Source organism: Natator depressus, chromosome 5, assembly GCF_965152275.1.
Source record: "Natator depressus isolate rNatDep1 chromosome 5, rNatDep2.hap1, whole genome shotgun sequence".
NCBI classification, from domain to species: domain Eukaryota; kingdom Metazoa; phylum Chordata; order Testudines; family Cheloniidae; genus Natator; species Natator depressus.
In genome coordinates this window covers 29,868,062-29,884,691 of record NC_134238.1, presented here as the reverse complement: position 1 = coordinate 29,884,691, position 16,630 = coordinate 29,868,062, and the positions used below count along the sequence as shown (strand labels likewise).

The 16,630-nt window shown below is 42.0% G+C and overlaps 1 protein-coding gene across 6 annotated transcripts in view; it reads right to left on the bottom strand.

Annotated features, from left to right (window-relative positions):
- The window catches only part of NNT (nicotinamide nucleotide transhydrogenase), an 88,976-nt gene that overhangs the window by 68,524 nt on the left and 3,822 nt on the right, over window positions 1–16,630 (bottom strand). For 4 of the 6 annotated variants that reach the window (XM_074952523.1, XM_074952525.1, XM_074952526.1 and 1 more), the window contains exon 5: window positions 4,664–4,871. In XM_074952523.1, coding sequence (XP_074808624.1) covers window positions 4,664–4,814 — 151 coding nt within the window. In that variant the 5' untranslated portion in view covers window positions 4,815–4,871. Of the gene's footprint in view, window positions 1–4,663; window positions 4,872–8,195; window positions 8,324–16,630 lie in introns of those variants that run through there. The other 2 variants (XM_074952522.1, XM_074952527.1) reach the window with 2 other exon arrangements.

Below are 16,630 nucleotides of genomic sequence, written 5' to 3'. Positions count from 1 at the left end.
AAGCGGACACAAAATGGCAAAAGGAAGGGAGAGAGTGGAGAAACACACACACACACACACACACACACACACTTTTACAAAACCAGGAAGGAAGGAAGAGGAAGCTCCACAGTGCAGTGGCATTTGGGGAGCCTGAGGGAAAAATCAAACAATAAAAGGGAGAAGAGCGTGATCAATCCCTTATATCATTCTGACACTGGAGGGAGCGAGAACACAAACTTAATCTAGACAACTGTCAATTTCAATAAGCGACTTTAAAGCATTTTCTGCTACCACATGTTCAAGTTGCATTGCTAATACTGATCGTTTTATTAGTTTTCTTTTTTATTCCATTTATTTTCCCCTGATGCTGTGTGGAAGGCTCAGGGGAAAATCCACAGTGTGACAGTTGCAAAGTTCTCTCATTTCTTTCACTCATTCTGTTAGATGTTCCTTGCATGAAAGATGTATTTCTCTGGATGTTTTAATCTGATTTAGTGTCCTTTCTAACAGACACTACAATCTACCGCCAATATGGAAAGTTTTGTCCTTCACCAAGAAACAGGGAAAGCAGGTCACTGAGAAATACCCAGTGATTTTCCTGCTCTCCACCAACCCCACAAATGCACTACACGCTTTCCACCAGCCATAAGACTCCACTTCAGTACAGTGCTGCCCACTCACAACCATCATCATCAGCCTCTAGCTGGTAGTAATCCAGTATGCTTTTCGAGCCCTGTATCTCAATCTGCAGGCATTTCATTCCCCAACAAAAAGGACCAGCTGTTTAACAATGCAGAGCAAAGAACTATATTAACGGGTTAGGGCAGGACACCATGATCACTACATCCAATGGAAGCTACATGCGATATTCTGCAGGTGATATTTTACACAGGCAGAATTTAAATATAGTTGAGCTGGGACTTGTGGGTTATCATCACTCTTCAAATGAAATTTAAAACCCAGAAGTATCTCCAGGAGTGCATTGTCCACTCTCATTCTGAGTCATGGGTTTAAATAACAGGCTACATTTACACCTGGAGCTGCAGTTGTGATTCCCAACTTGAGTGGACATACTCGCGGTAGCTCTCATCAAACTAGTTCCCTAAGAACAGCTGTAGCCATGGAAGTATGGACAGCAGCACAGGCTAGCCTCTCTGAGGGCATACCCACAGGGTCCAGGCGGGTTTATACTTGAGGCTGCTAGCCCATGCTGCTGCTGGCCACTGCCTATGCTACCACAGCTACTCCTCTATTTTAGCACACTAGCTGGAGGACGTTTACTCAAGTTGGAAATCACACCCCAAGATCCAAGTGTAAATGTAGCCTAAGTTGTGCAGGGAGGGGAGTGTGAAGCATTTCCTACTGAATTACCAACAGCACTTCCTGCAGAACCTATTCTATATAGCCTACATAGTTTGTAACATTAACAAGATTCTACAGGGACTCAAGTACAAGTGGAGACTTAGCCTTTCAACTGTAAGTCACGAGCTCAAGAACAGCCTCTGGCAACAGCAGATGTTTTGATGGCTTATGTGAAATTAGGTTTATTTTGATCCTGTTCCCATCAGACATGTGCAAACCTCACAGCACAGAGTCTCTCCCTCCCTTCCCCCCACCAACCCAGTTGGTACTCAAAAGGGGCCAAGGACTGAATAGGCATGGAGACTGACCTGCCCTCTTACCCTACATATCAGAATTGAGGTAATTTGGGGGGGGAAATGTTGTGAAGTTGAACTGCTTCCCATGCCATGGATAAAGGAATTCAATTTCCTGGAACCTCGCACAGGCACTGAGATGCCATTAAACTTTTCACTCATTTTCCATTCAAGTAATAGACACATAAAAGCTTGCTGATGCACAACTATCTAGCTTAGGTAATGAGAGGCACTTTATCACCTGGGTATCTAACGTGGGATCCCAAAACTGCATAGTCCCATTGACCTCAAGAACAGTATACACAAACTGTAACAAGTAGAAATATTTTTAATAAGGCAACATACTTGCTGCTGTGATGCTGTGAAAAGTAAACAGCAAACTCAGCTGCTCATTGATGAGACTTTCAAAGCACACATGGCCTTAAACAAATCTCCTCCCAACACAAAATAGGTAGACAAATTAGATTCCCAAACTTTTAAAAGTATCTAACAATTGAAACTGAGCCTATTAGGAGTCTACTCTCCATTTAACTTCCACTTAAAAGATTAAATACTGAACAAGTCTCTATATTAAACTAACAGGAAAAATTAACAAGAACTGGGTAGAGAAATCAAAAGAAAAATACAAGCCCTTTTTTTCATAGTACTTTAACTTCAGAGAGTGCCGTAATACAGAGTGATACCAATAAATGTTATCAGAGAGGAAAATCAGACATAGTTTGCTGGGGAAAAGAGACTATCAGATTATGTGCTATGTCTTTAGTATGGGAAGGAAGGCACAAAACTCAGCTAGTTACCAACTTTAACATCAGCTTCAGAAGAAGCTGCTCACCTGTTCTCAGAGTTCTGAAGTAAGACGAGGAGACATTCTGAAGGACAGTGATGTGATGAAGACAAATGAATGGTGTAGAGAAGGTAGATCAGATGCTTCTAATTCCACATCTTATTACAAGAACAAGGGGACAATGAAACTGAAAGGTAGCAAATTTAACTAATGAAAGGAAATGTTCAGGGCTTTCTTTTTTAATAAACACAATGAACAGTTGGCCTGTGGAACTCATTGGCACTAAGAGCTTAGCAAGATTTAGAAATAATTGACAGTTACAAGAATATGAAATATTACAAAGGAAAGATTTTTAAAAAGCTTAAAAAAAAAAAAAAAAGGAGTTTAGGGAGGGATATGCACCATCACACTTCAGGGCATAAACCAATCTCTAAGGGAGGGTGTAGGAAGAAACGTTCTTTGTGAGCAAGTTACTCCATAACTGCCTACTGCAGGGTTTTTGCACCTTCCTCTGAAGCATCTGGTAATGGCCATAGATGGAGACAGGATACTGGACTAGATGGACCATTGGTCTGCTCCAGTATGGTAATTCCTATGTTCCTAAGAGACGAAGAAAATGGCAACCAGAACAAACAGTGACATGAAAGAATCCACCCTTCAAGTTTACCTTTAATTTCAACTTTTCTACTGACGTCCTTTCACTAACCTCAGTCTTACAGAGCATATATCAAACACTATACATCACACAATGTGGAAACAATCTTTAAATAGATGTAAGAATAAATATCTTCCATTGAATGATTTCTCAATGGTAAATCTCTTCCCCATTTTGCTCGGACTATTTAATCTCAAATGGAAAAAGGGAATCAGCACAAAGTTTCCCTTTTTATTTATTTATTTTTTTAAAATAAAGGCTAAGCCTCTTCTGCAATACAAAATGAGATATGGGGATATATTTTCAGGTAGCACCTACAAGCCTAAACAGCTAAACAAATGTACTAACATTTTTCAAATTATCTTCTTCTTTATAACGAGATGATTCTGAATGCTAAATAATGTTAAATCAAATGCAGATTTACAATCACAGTAATTTACTAATTTTATTTTTAGAAATTGTGATTGAGGTTACAGTGAAATTTAATAATTTAGTTCATATGCTGATGAATTTATTTATAGAATCCCCAACCCAAAAGAAAGTATTCAACAGAAATAAAAGTATACCTAGTCAATAACAAAGAAGAACATGACATTTTGTTCAGAAATTTACCCTTCATTTGCCTTTGTTTATTGAATCCCAATGCTCAGATTATCAAAAACAAAAAAGTGGTCCAGTTGAATCATCAGCTAGCAGGGTTATTAAGTTTGGTTACTTTCAGTGTTAAATACTGGATGGCATAACAGTAAGTGTCACACACACATGATATTTCACATGGGTTGATAGTTCTGAAGACAGAAGTACTGTGTAGTTAGTAAATACTTTAAGGCGTAACACCAAGTATCATATGAAGACGTCCATCCTAATCTGTAGAAACAATTACTACTGACTACCAAAGAAGCTGTCAAACTGCAGTCTGTGTCGTCTGTGGACTACCAGCAAAGTCTTTTTATGGCCAAAGGCTAAATTCTGTCTTCAGATTTTAATACACTAAATTCCCATTAGGCCCAGGGATGCATCCAGATTCGGGGAAGCATTTAAATATGTGCTTCAGTCTCTTAAACCTCATCTATAGTTGAAAGGGTTTGCCTATATAGCTACACCAGCAAATCCCCTAAATGCAGACACAGTTTATGTCAGCAAGAGTTATTTTGATGGCATATTTTATACTATTCCCTGAATTAAATAAGATATACTCTCAAAAGAATACTTGTTGGAATAACTGCATCTATCCTAGGGCATAGGATACATACATCTGTTAGGGGTGAGGTTTTTTCCCCACAGCTATGCAAGCAAAATTTAAGTGTAAACCAGGCCTTGGATAGCAATGGAACCTAAGCATATGCAGAAGTACTTTCCTAAATCAAGGCCATACTCAGTAGGAGCTCTGAACATATAGTCAGGAGCATAATTAGAAGTACAGCTTCTAATGCACTAGAATTAACTCACATGATTCAGGGGCGAGTTTTGTACATTTTCATCTAAGCAGTACCTTTTCAAAAATATACCTACTTAGGAAGTTTAATCTCCATGTTTAGAAAGGAAAACCTAGCAGCTCTACAAAATTGTTTTCTTAAATTAATTTACCTGGTTTTACAGGTGCCTGACACCAGAGTACCTGATGGGTTTGGAACATTCGCAAGCATGGCATCTTCACAGTCTGCACTTTTCGTGACATCACATTGTTGAAGAGAGGATTTGAGCAGCTGATAACTGCTGTACGCAGGAGGCTCGCCATGTTGCCTGGGATCTAACAGCAAGGACTGCCACGTGTGGAATCCCTGCTGCAGCCTTGCTGTGCACAGAAATCACAAACAGAGGCATTAACAATTAATGGTACTAGAGAGATGAACTGTGTAGAGTCAGATGCTTATTTCAATTGACAAAAACCACACAAAATGCCCATCTGTCCCCTCCAAGTAGAAAACAAAGGCCACTTTTTCCTAAAAAGTCTGAACCACCATCAAAAATAGACAGATTGATGGGAGGAATAACAGTACCGTCAATGTACACAGCATTTTATTAGCACTAGTTCAAAGTTATAATACTCAATAGGCAGGACAGATACAGGTCCCCTTTTACAGAGAAATAGAAAAAGTGTATGTGACTTGACAAAAGCCACACTAAATCAATGACACTGTGGATATGAGATCCATTTCCCTACTCAGTCACATGCTTCATCAACTGCCATGCTGTTATATTTAAGAGGCATTTACAACCCTCAATGTAAATTGATATTTGACCATTAAAACTAAACCTTTAAGTGTTATAAACAAATGTTGATCCAACTAGCGAGAACTGATGTCAGTGACCCCCACCTCCAGAGAAATCCACCAACAATAAATCACACTTGCTTTTACATCCATTTTAACTATAGACTGATAAGAAAGTCAATTGACTGTAATAAAATATTTTACATTACCTTTTCCTGTTGCCATGTAAGATGCAATTATTACTTAATTCAGATATTTGTGTTGCTTATCAAAAAGTAGAGACTATGTTAGTGAACCTAAGGTTCAGCTTGAAGGTATACACCACTATACAATAGCTATCAAGTAGGTCACTATTGTCATTAGGATGCTGTCCTTCAGGATTAAGTCAATTTTACTGAACTTAAACAATTAGTCAGGATTTATGAAATCTGGGGTACATGAAGTTCACTCCACAGAAGTATAGATTGTGAAATCTGATAAATCAAGACTGAAGTCTAAATCTTCAATTATAAAAAACATTAAAAAAGGAGAAAATAGAGAGAAAAACCAACTTGCATAGAGATACATGTAGACTTTTGGCATAGGTCTTAAGAGAGTCAAGATACAATTCCTTCTACTGAGAGTTTTGGCATCAGCCGTTCCAATGTTGGACTCTAACCACAGCTAGCAGAAACATTTGCTAATTTTGAAGGATTGGGGCCAGTGCATTGCACACAGATGAACCTCTACACCTCTGTGTGGCCCAATGACTTCAATGAGGACCTGGTCACATACAACATCTTGCATGAATGGTGCCTTTCTGATGTATCTGTCATGTTCACTACCCTAATTTGTTGGTCTCCTCTTTAGTGCCAAGTACAGTTCTGAATGCCTACACCAAACGCTGGCAAAATAAAACAATAGCCATGAACTACTTGAGTACACTGATTCACATGCAATATTTTAATCTTTAAAAAACACAACAATAGGCTGAGATATGCTAGGACAATTCCGCTGTTTTGGCAAGACACACAGCTCTCCTAGCTGAAAAAACTCCAGCCCCTTTCCCCCTCTCCCCTGCCCGAAGTACCCAGTCACCACACAGCGTTCAGTAGGCAGCTATGGTTTCTAAAGGAATTACCATAAATAGAAAACATTGTAGCACAGTAAGTTACAAGTCCCCATGCCACGTATTCAGACAGGCACTTAGGACAAGAAATCTATCCCCTTCACTCGTAGTAGGGATAAATAAACATGAATTGTGCCACCTCAGGTTACCAAGCAACATTTAATGCGAAACGATCCCCCTTTAAAGGACAATCCTCACCCAACCCCACCAATGCACAAAAACACGCTACCACGTCTGCAAGCTCCACAAGCAGCCGGCGTCCCGACGCCGCTCTCATTAGCGGGTTCTCATTGGCTGCTTGCATTGAGAAATACTATTCATGCCTTACCCCAAGGCCTGTCTGATTGGCCACCGCCCGTCACCTCGTCAATCACTCTCTCCTTGGAGTCTCCAAGTCCACTCATTGAAACAGCACTGAAATAATTTGAAATTCCTCGCCTAGAATTTTTGCGCGTTTAACTACCTAGCCTGCGCCTACCTTCCAGCCAATCGAAAAGACATGCACATTATGAAAGCGGCATGATCTGATGACTGGAGCACAAGAGTGGAAGTCAGCAGTTCAAAGTTTTATTTCTAGTGCCATAAATGACCTTTTTGACCTTGGGCAAGTCATTAAAGCTCTTTGAGCCTCATTCCGTCCATCTATATTTACATTCTGTGCCAAATGCCTTGAATCGAAGAACTATTTAGCACATGTAATTTCCATTACTTCACTGGGAATTGCTGGTACGATCAGCTCTTCATTTGTCTATATATAACTTAGAGCTAACACCTACACGAAAGAAGTGATCTACAACGTTGAATTAAAAATGCCACAGCCGTGCAAGCATGACATCAGGCAGACTCACTGCATCTTCCTTTCCCTCCACATAAAATACATGCATACATCCACGCAGCAAGCTCCTTTTCACTTAGTCTCACAGCTTCCTTCTCTGTTCTACAGCCCCGCCCCTAAACCTTTACAAAAACTTTGTTTCCATGAAAGCCACATTGTGTCTAGGTAGCACAAGGTCATCTATCCCATTACTACTGTAGATCTGTCCTCTATTGTTGCCTCAAAGTCAATACATTATCCCTCGTTATGACAGTGAAGTTACTGAAACTGAATCCTTGCTTCCTGCAAGTTTCATTCTTCAGACTTGATTTTTCCATAATCTTTTCTTGATCACCACGTTTAACTCACTCTACCGGCCTGCACTGTAAAAACCCATCTTGAAATGTGATAGAGAACTGAACTACCACTGCTGGGATTTTCTCACGTATTGTTTATACCTCAACACTGTCCTGCTATTGTAAAAGATAGAAACTTCCTTTTGTTCAAGTTTTTTTCCTCCTGAAAACCTTCTTGCATCCAAGTTCTCTCGAATCAGCAAATTATACTGAGTCTCCAGCCTCAGGATCTAGTTCCATTTAGTTTTGTTTAGTATTACCCCACACCTCGTGATTTAGTGAAATGGGGGTAGAGTAGGCAGCAGCTGTTTTACCCCCTGTTGCAGTTCCAAAGAGAAGAGAATAGCACCTACTGGTTCATCCCTCCCCTGCTCCCCAAGCACTTGCTGCAATTTCAGTAGAAAGGGGGAGCAGAGAGAATAAATCAGCCTTTAATCCATTGCATGCCAAGCATCTGCTACATATAGTAGAAGGATAAAACCAGCTGCAATTGCAACGGAAAGACAGGGTAAAAAGCAGCTGATTATCCCCTAGCTCTGCACGCAATCGCAACTGATTAACCCATCCTTTTGCTAAAGAATAAATAAGACGCCTCCCCAGCCCCATTACAGGAAACAATAACACCCACCAGCCTCCACGTTGCGCTCCCTCCGACCCCTGCTCCCACTGCGCCGACCTTCGAGTATAAGCCGGCGCGCGCCAGGGCCCAGCCGAAGGGGCGGAGCGAACGTCCTCCAACCCGGAAGTACTGGGAAGAAATCTAGTTCAAGCGCTGCAGGCAAAGCGCGTCACGTAATCTGGAGAGTACCTAAATAGCGGATTTCATCACATGACGCTCATAGAACGTCTGCAGCATGGAGTGGCGCGTGCGCCTGTAACCGTTCCGCTAAGCTCGTTCCCACGCTGCACTGTGCCGAGGGGCGAGTGTTTGCTGGCTGCTCTCCTGGCTGGCGCGGGCTGTGTCCTGCTGCTGCCAGCCACGTGGGGGGAGGTCAAAAGCCGGGAAGAGTGTTTAAAGCTAATATATGGCGGTGTCTTTTTATTTGCCTGGTGGTGTCTCTAGGTCTGGTTTCCAAGCTTTTCTGGACAGCCCTGCAGGATAGACGCTTCTTTAGTGAAAGCTGAGAGCCTCATGCGGTGTCCCCATTTCAGCAGCTGAGGCGTAAAGAGAAACTCTAAACATTGTGAGATTTGTCTTAAAAATCACCAGAGCTGGAAAACACTGGAGTCTAGGGGAGGTGTCCTTTGTTCTTATTGTTAGGGCTAATGGTTGCTAGATGTATCTGCATCTCCTTTGCTGTGTGTAATATGTTGTGATATGTGTGTTGCAGACAGGCACGTTCAAGAAGGGCAAAAGTTTGGGGTATAAAGTGCCTTAGGCATCTTGCTTAACTAATTAATTAGCTGAGTTTTGTTCAGGAAGCAGAACATGTAAAGCATTGCGTAAACAGTACATTTTATTAGTTCTTGAAATGTGTGTGCTGTAGCAAAAGATCCTCTTATGTGCGTCAATCTTAGTGTGGCCTATACACCACAAAAAGGAGTGACTATAAATTCTAATTATTAGGATATCAGTAAAATAGGTAACATGGTGCTTTACAGAGGACTGTTCACAAGGAACAATTTAGCGGTTTGCCCACTTTATCTTCCATTTTTGTAGTCTCAAAATTCCTCTCTAGTGTATTATTTACAGGTACAATTTAGGCATTTTACAGTGGAATAGGTTAAAATGTTAAAAAAAATGCCTATCTGTGAGTGCAAGATGCCCTTGAGGTGGTGGGTCCTTTTGTGCCATGGCAATGAGTTCCACAGGCTGACTTGCATTGCGTTAAGAAGTACGTACTTTTGTTTGTTTTAAACCCCCTGCCTATTAATTTCAAGTCCAAAGACAGCATTCATAGCATTCATTTCAAATTTTAAAATGTTAAATATAAAGTGGATGTGAGCGAAGGTGAATGTGATTTGTAAGAAGATTTTTAATGAGGGAAGCCCTAACCTAAATCAAAACAACTGGATCATGCTCAATAGCAGTACTCAGAAGTCTAGTAACAGTACTGAAAATAGCAACCTCAAAAGTTCAGCCCCCCCCCCCCCCCCCCAAAATCATGAGATTATTTTAAAAGGATTAAATCATGTGTTTTGGCCTGTCTCATTTTTGAACCCTCCCTCCGTCTCTAAATTGTGTGTGACAATTACAGTGTTGCTAATTCTCACATTTATAGCGTGTATGGTTATATTGGGCACAGGCACCAACTTTCCAAAGTGCCCGGGGGTGCTTGACTGCCAGCTCTGCCCTGAGTCCACCTCTTCCCTCAAGACCCCACCCCTTCCTCCAAGACCCTGCCCCACCTTTGTTCCACCCCCTTCCCACCCAGTTCCGCCCCTTCCCTGAGCATGCTGTGCCCTTGCTCCTGCCTGTCACAAAACAGCTGATTGCAGCAGGTGGGAGGTGCTGATCTGCAAGGTCTGCCAGCGGGTGGGGGGAGCTGCTGGGTGGGGGCTGCTGTTTTTCCCTAGTGGGTTTTCCAGCCCCAGAGCACCCACAGAGTCAGTGCCTATGGTATTGGGTCCTGCTGTGAGAAATCTTGATAGGGCCCCAACCAAGATTGGGGCCCATTGTGCTAGACCCTGTCTGTCTGTAAAGTGCCTGCCCTGAAGAACTTGCAGTCTAGTGCAAAATGTAGCGGTGAGTTTATGATGTGAGAGCTGAAACTGGGATCCAACTCAGCTCAAGTAGGGTCTATCAAACATCCATTTGATAGGGATAATTTTTAATCCCTGCAATGATGGGCAGGATTCACACTGGTGACTGAGAGGTGAATGGCTCTGAAGTCCATAAACAATGCCCTGAGTCATCTAATCCCCACATAACACCTTAGAGAATGAGGCTTGCTTTCTGAAAAAGGTAAATTTACTAAACAATGTTGCCAACTCGCAACATTTGGTGTTTTTCTTAAAGCCTGAGCTCTTGGAGGCAAGTGATTAACTGAGTATCTAAGCTTGCTTTTCCTTTAAAGTAAGCTTCTAGCCCTTCCGGCTGTGTACCCTAACGGGTCAAAAGCTAGAAGGCAAATAAAGAGAAACTTCAACTTTAAAAAAAAACTCATGATTTTTAGGCTAATCTCATTGTTTTTGGGGGGACCAAGTTTTGACAGTTTTGGAGCTTACATAGGCAGAGTCTTGCACTCATTGGAAACACAGGCAAAATCTCTCACATGTTGCTCTCAGCGGCTGTGTCTTCACTGCAAAAAGGGCTGCTTTTTTTTTTTTTTTTTTTTTTTTTTTACACAATGGGACAATGAGTGTGGATTAGCTATCCTGCTGTAAAATTTTATGGAGACAAGATACTGTAGTTTTTACCATGAGGTCAACTACACAAGGTCAGCACTATACCCTGTCCTATAGCTGACCTTGTGTAGTTGACCTCATGGTAAAAAACTACAGTGCCTTTTCTCCATTAGCATTTTACAACCGGATAGCTAACATATTAGGAGCAACAAGATGACTAATGGGGCCAGAAGGGGGTGAGAGGCAAATGAGTTGAAAGCCTCTAGGTAAAGGGGGTGGGGGGGTCATAGTAGCGGTCTACTAGAGACCACTGAATCAGAAGGAGGAGGTGGATGAGGTACAACTAACAGCAATATCTGAAACACAAAAGCTGGTAGTAATGGGGGCTTGTGATGGGGCAGCTGCCCCTCACTGGCAGAAAAGGGTTTAAAAACACCCCTAAGGAGGTTGTGCCAGAGGCAGTCAATTTGAAAGGGGCTGAGAGGAGTACCCAATCCGGGCCAGGCAGGCTCATATAAAAAGGGCTGCAGAGCAGAGTTCAGTCGCTGACTGGAGCTTGAGGGGAGAAAACCTGGCTCTTAGCAGAAGAAGAAGCCCCCAATACCTGGGACACTTCAGTGCTACAAGCATGTACCGGGGGATCTAGAGAGCTCCTGGCAGGCTGCTAGGGCCTACAGGCTGAGGCCCTGAGGTAAGGACAGAAAAGGGTGCTGGAGCCACATAGGAAGTGGCCCCAGGACAAAGGACTGTAATTGCCACTGAGGTAGTGGCTGGATGGAGATTGCAAGTCCCCCAGAAGGGGAGAACACAGAGTGTGGCACAGCTGGATAGCAGTGTCACTGAAGAGGATGCCTCATTCCTGCGATTGGTGCGGGTCCTGGAGCGAAAGTGATGGCAGCGAGGCACCACCAGAGGAGGGTGCCCTGGTGACCAAAGCTATTCCCACAGCAGCCAGCAGGAGTCACCAAAGTGGTGAGTCCCACCTCATCACAGGGCTGTTAACTGCCCAGACATCTGTTGGAAAAGTAATACAGCAAAACACAAAATTTCCAATAAATTTTTGGAATATATTAGGAACAACTTCTTGTTTCAGAAGGTGAAAGAAATAATTAGGGGGACAGCTATTTCGGACTTGAGTCTGATCAGGGAGAAATTGATTGTGAGTTTGAAAGTGGAAAGCAATTTGGATGAAAGATCGTGAAATGACAGATTTTATGATCCTAACGAAAGGAACAAGTGAAAGCAGCAGGATAAGGACAATGGAATTCAAAAAAGCAGACTTTAACAAACTCAGAAATAGTAGGAAAAGTCACATGGGAAGAAAATCTTCAGGGGAAAAATTCAGGAGATCAGGCAGTATCTCCAAGACACAATATTCAAAGTGAAATAACTATCCCAATGTGACAGAAAGAAAGAATTTAAAAAGCTAATATGGCTCCATCAGGAGCTCTTTAATGAAGTGAAAAGCAAAAAGGAATCCTACAAATGGTGGAAACATAACAAATTGCTAAGGAGGAGTTGTCAAGGTTCCTCCCCCACTCTGAACGCTAGGGTACAGATGTGGGGACCTGCATGAAAACCTCCTAAGCTTATCTTTACCAGCTTAGGTCAAAACTTCCTCAAGGTACAAAATATTCCACCCTTTGTCCTTGGATTGGCCGCTACCCCCACCAAACAAATACTGGTTACTGGGGAGGAGCTGTTTGGAAACGTCTTTCCCCCCAAATACTTCCCAAAATCTTGCACCCCACCTCCTGGACAAGGTTTGGTAAAAAGCCTCACCAATTTGCCTAGGTGACTACAGACCCAGACCCTTGGATCTTAAGAACAATGAACAATCCTCCCAACACTTGCACCCCCCCTTTCCTGGGAAATGTTGGATAAAAAGCCTCACCAATTTGCATAGGTGACCACAGACCCAAACCCTTGGATCTGAGAACAATGAAAAAGCATTCAGTTTTCTTACAAGAAGACTTTTAATAGAAATAGAAGTAAAGAAATCCCCTCTGTAAAATCAGGATGGTAGATACCTTACAGGGTAATTAGATTCAAAACATAGAGAATCCCTCTAGGCAAAACCTTAAGTTACAAAAAAGATACACAGACAGAAATAGTTATTCTATTCAGCACAATTCTTTTCTCGGCCATTTAAAGAAATCATAATCTAACACGTACCTAGCTAGATTACTTACTAAAAGTTCTAAGATTCCATTCCTGGTCTATCCCTGACAAAAGCAGCATGCATACAGACAGACAGAGACCCTTTGTTTCTCTCCCTCCTCCCAGCTTTTGAACGTATCTTGTCTCCTCATTGGTCATTTTGGTCAGGTGCCAGCGAGGTTACCTTTAGCTTCTTAACCCTTTACAGGTGAGAGGAGTTTTCCTCTGGCCAGGAGGGATTTTAAAGGGGTTTACCCTTCCCTTTATATTTATGACAGGAGTACAAAAGAATTGTGATTTTGTCCGTACATATTTTTGCTAAGGGTAAGCCACAAAATGAATTACAGAAAGAAGACGTTCTATAAATTGGGAGCAAGAGGACAATGAAGGAAAATGTAGGTCCTTTATTTAGCAGGGAAAAGAGGTAATGCTCAATGACATCAAGAAAACTGAGGTGTTTAAGGCCTATTTTGCTTCAGTCTTTGCTAAAAAGGTAAATTGCTATCAGATACTTAAGACAAGTAATATTAAAGGGGAGAAGGAATGCAAGCCACAATAGGGAAAGAATAGGTTAAAAAACATTTAGATAAATTAGATGTACTCAAGTCAGAGGTCCTGATGAAATTCACCCTAGGGAGCCTAAGGAACTAGCTGAAACAATCTTGGAATCATTAGCCTAGGCGCCGACTCCGTGGGTGCTCCAGTGGGTGCTCTGCACTCACCAGCAGCCAAGCTCCCCTCCCCGCCACACCTCCGCCCCCTCCGCTGAGCACACCGGGTTCCTGCTCCTCCCCCCTCCCCCCCCAGAGCTTGTTATGCCATGAAACAGCTACTTTGCAGTGGCAAGCGCTGGGAGGAGAATCGGGGACGCGGCGCGCTCAGGGGAAGAGGCGGGACAGGGATTTCGGGAAGGGGTTAGAATAGGGGCAGGGAGGGGGTGGTGTTGGGGTGAGGACTTTGGGGAAATGGTTGGAATGGGGGCGGGAGAGAGTGGAGTCAGGGCGGGAGCAGAGGGGAGTCGAGCACGCACCAGCAGAAGTTGGTCCCTATGACCATTAGCTATTATCTTTGAGAACTCATGGAGGACAGGTGAATTACCAGGGATCTTGAGAAGGGCAAATATAGTACCTATAGTTAAAAGGGGGAAAAAAGAGGACTCGGGAAATTATAGACAATCATCCTAACTTGAATACCTGGAAAGACACTGGAACAAATTATTAAGCAATCAGTTTGTAAGTACCTAGAGGATAATAGGCTAACAAAGAGCCAACATGGATTTGTCACAAACAAATTATGCCAAACCAATCTAATTTCCTTTTTGGACAGGATTACTGGCCTACAGGATGCAGGTAGGGGGAGGGAAGCTGTAGATGTGATACATCTTTAGTTTACTAAGACTTTTGACACAGCCCCACATGATGTTCTTATAAGCAAACTAGGAAATATAGTCAATTACTATAAGGTGGGTGTAGAGGTTGAAAGACAGTACTCAGAGTAATTGTCCAAGGTTTGCTGTAAAACTGGAAAGATATATCTAGTGGGGTCTGGCAGAGGTCCTGGGTCTTGTGCTAGTCAGTATTTTCATTAATGATGTGGATAATGGAGTGAAGAGTAGGTGTATACAAACTTGTGGATGACACCAAACTGGAAGGGGTCGGAAATACTTTGGAGTACAGGATTAAAATTCTAAACAACCATGACAAATAGGAGAATTGGTCTGAAATCAACAAGGTTAAATTCAATAAAGAGAAGTGCAACATACTACAGTTAGGAAGAAAAAAATCAAATACCCATATACAAAATGGGGAATAATTGGGTAGGCAGCAGTACTGCTGAAAAGGATCTGGGGGGTTACAGTGGATCACAAATGGAATATGAACCAACAATGTGATGCAGTTTCTAAAAAGGCTAATGTAATCCTCTGGTGTATTAACAACAGTGTTGCATGTAAAACGTCAGAAGTAATTGTCCTGCTATACTTGGTACTGGGGAGGACTCAGCAGGAGTACTGCTTCCAGTTCTGGGCACCACACTTTAATATGGATGTGGACAAACTGAAGAGAGTCCAGAGGAGAGCAATCAAAATGATAAAAGGTTTAGTAAACCTGATCTATGAGGAAAAGTTTTAAAAAAACTGGGCATGTTTAATTTTGAGAAATAAAGACTGGAGGGGGAGGAGGCATCTGACAACAGTCTTCAGATACATTAAGAGGACTGTTATAAAGAGGACTGTGATTACTTGTTCTTTATATCCACTGAAGCAAGGGAGATTTAGGTCAGAAATTAGGAAAAACTTTCTAACTATACGGATAGGTAAGTACTGGAACAGGCTTTCAAGGGAGGTTGTGGAATCCTTGTCATAAGAGTTTAAGAACAGGTTGGATAAACACCTGTCAAGAATGATCTAGGATTACTTGGTGCTGCCTCAGTGCAAGGGGCTGGATGAAATGACCTCTAAAGGTGCCTTCCAGCCCTACATTTCTGTGCTTTTGTGAGTCTATGAAAATCTGTTTGTAGGCCAGGCCTAATACTAAAGTAATAGTTTCACCATGGATTGGTTATACCAATATAACTATACTGGTTAAATTCACACCTTAGATAATATTGAAAAAACTTTTCCATGCAGATGAAGCCTGAGCAGCAGTTATAAACGTCTTATGTAGTGTAGCTACTAGAGGATGACACAGAGCCACACCTTTGGAGTGAGGCGTCTACAGCTAGGAGCTTCCTGGGATGTGCAGCTACAGTGCTGCCAACTCTTGCAGCATTTGTTCCTGGGGGCACATGATGATATGAGACTGAGTCCATTAAAAAAAGAATTATGTTTCTGGCCCTCAGAGTTGCAGAGAAAAGCTTGAAAATGTGACTGATACACACCCAAATGCCTCCAAAGCTGGGTGACAAGTAAAATAAGCCCACATTCTTAATGAGTTTTTTAAATCTCAGATGTGTCTGGGAGCCTGGCTCATGATTTTTGAACATGTGGGGTGAGTCACACTGCACTAGACAGGCAAAGTTTATTTAATCCAGGGTAGCAGAGCCCATTTTATGCAGGGATGGCCCTAGACCAAATGGTGCCCCAGGCGGGGAGTGTCTTTGATGCCCACCTCTCCCTTCCACTTCATTAGTTAAAATTTTCAATGACTTTGATGCACAATTTGCGTGCATAATTTATCTTTGTCATATAAGACAATAAATTTGCATGCTGGTAGCTGTAAATTTCTATTTATTCATGCCATACATAAGCAAATAAATCATTTTCTCTAAGCTTATAGAAACTTTTTAATTTTAAAAATAACTGAAGTGTACTAACATCAAGAAATTAAACTGTACACCAATATTGGGTGGATCAGTATTACATAGTGTTAGCATAGGTGACAGCCTTAGAATGTTAACCCTAGTTCTTTAGTTCAAATAGTTGCTTTTCTCACCTTTGCCCTCATGAACTGAAGCACGGTGTCAGAGAGAGCCAAAGACTGGCCAATGGCATTTTCAAGTGATGTCAGTCTCTTATCAGCCATCATCAAACCAAGATAAGTTTTGCATGAGCAGAATCTTCAAAGCTATCCAAGCACCTTCCTCCTTCCCATAGGGACCAATCAATTTGTTTTGAAT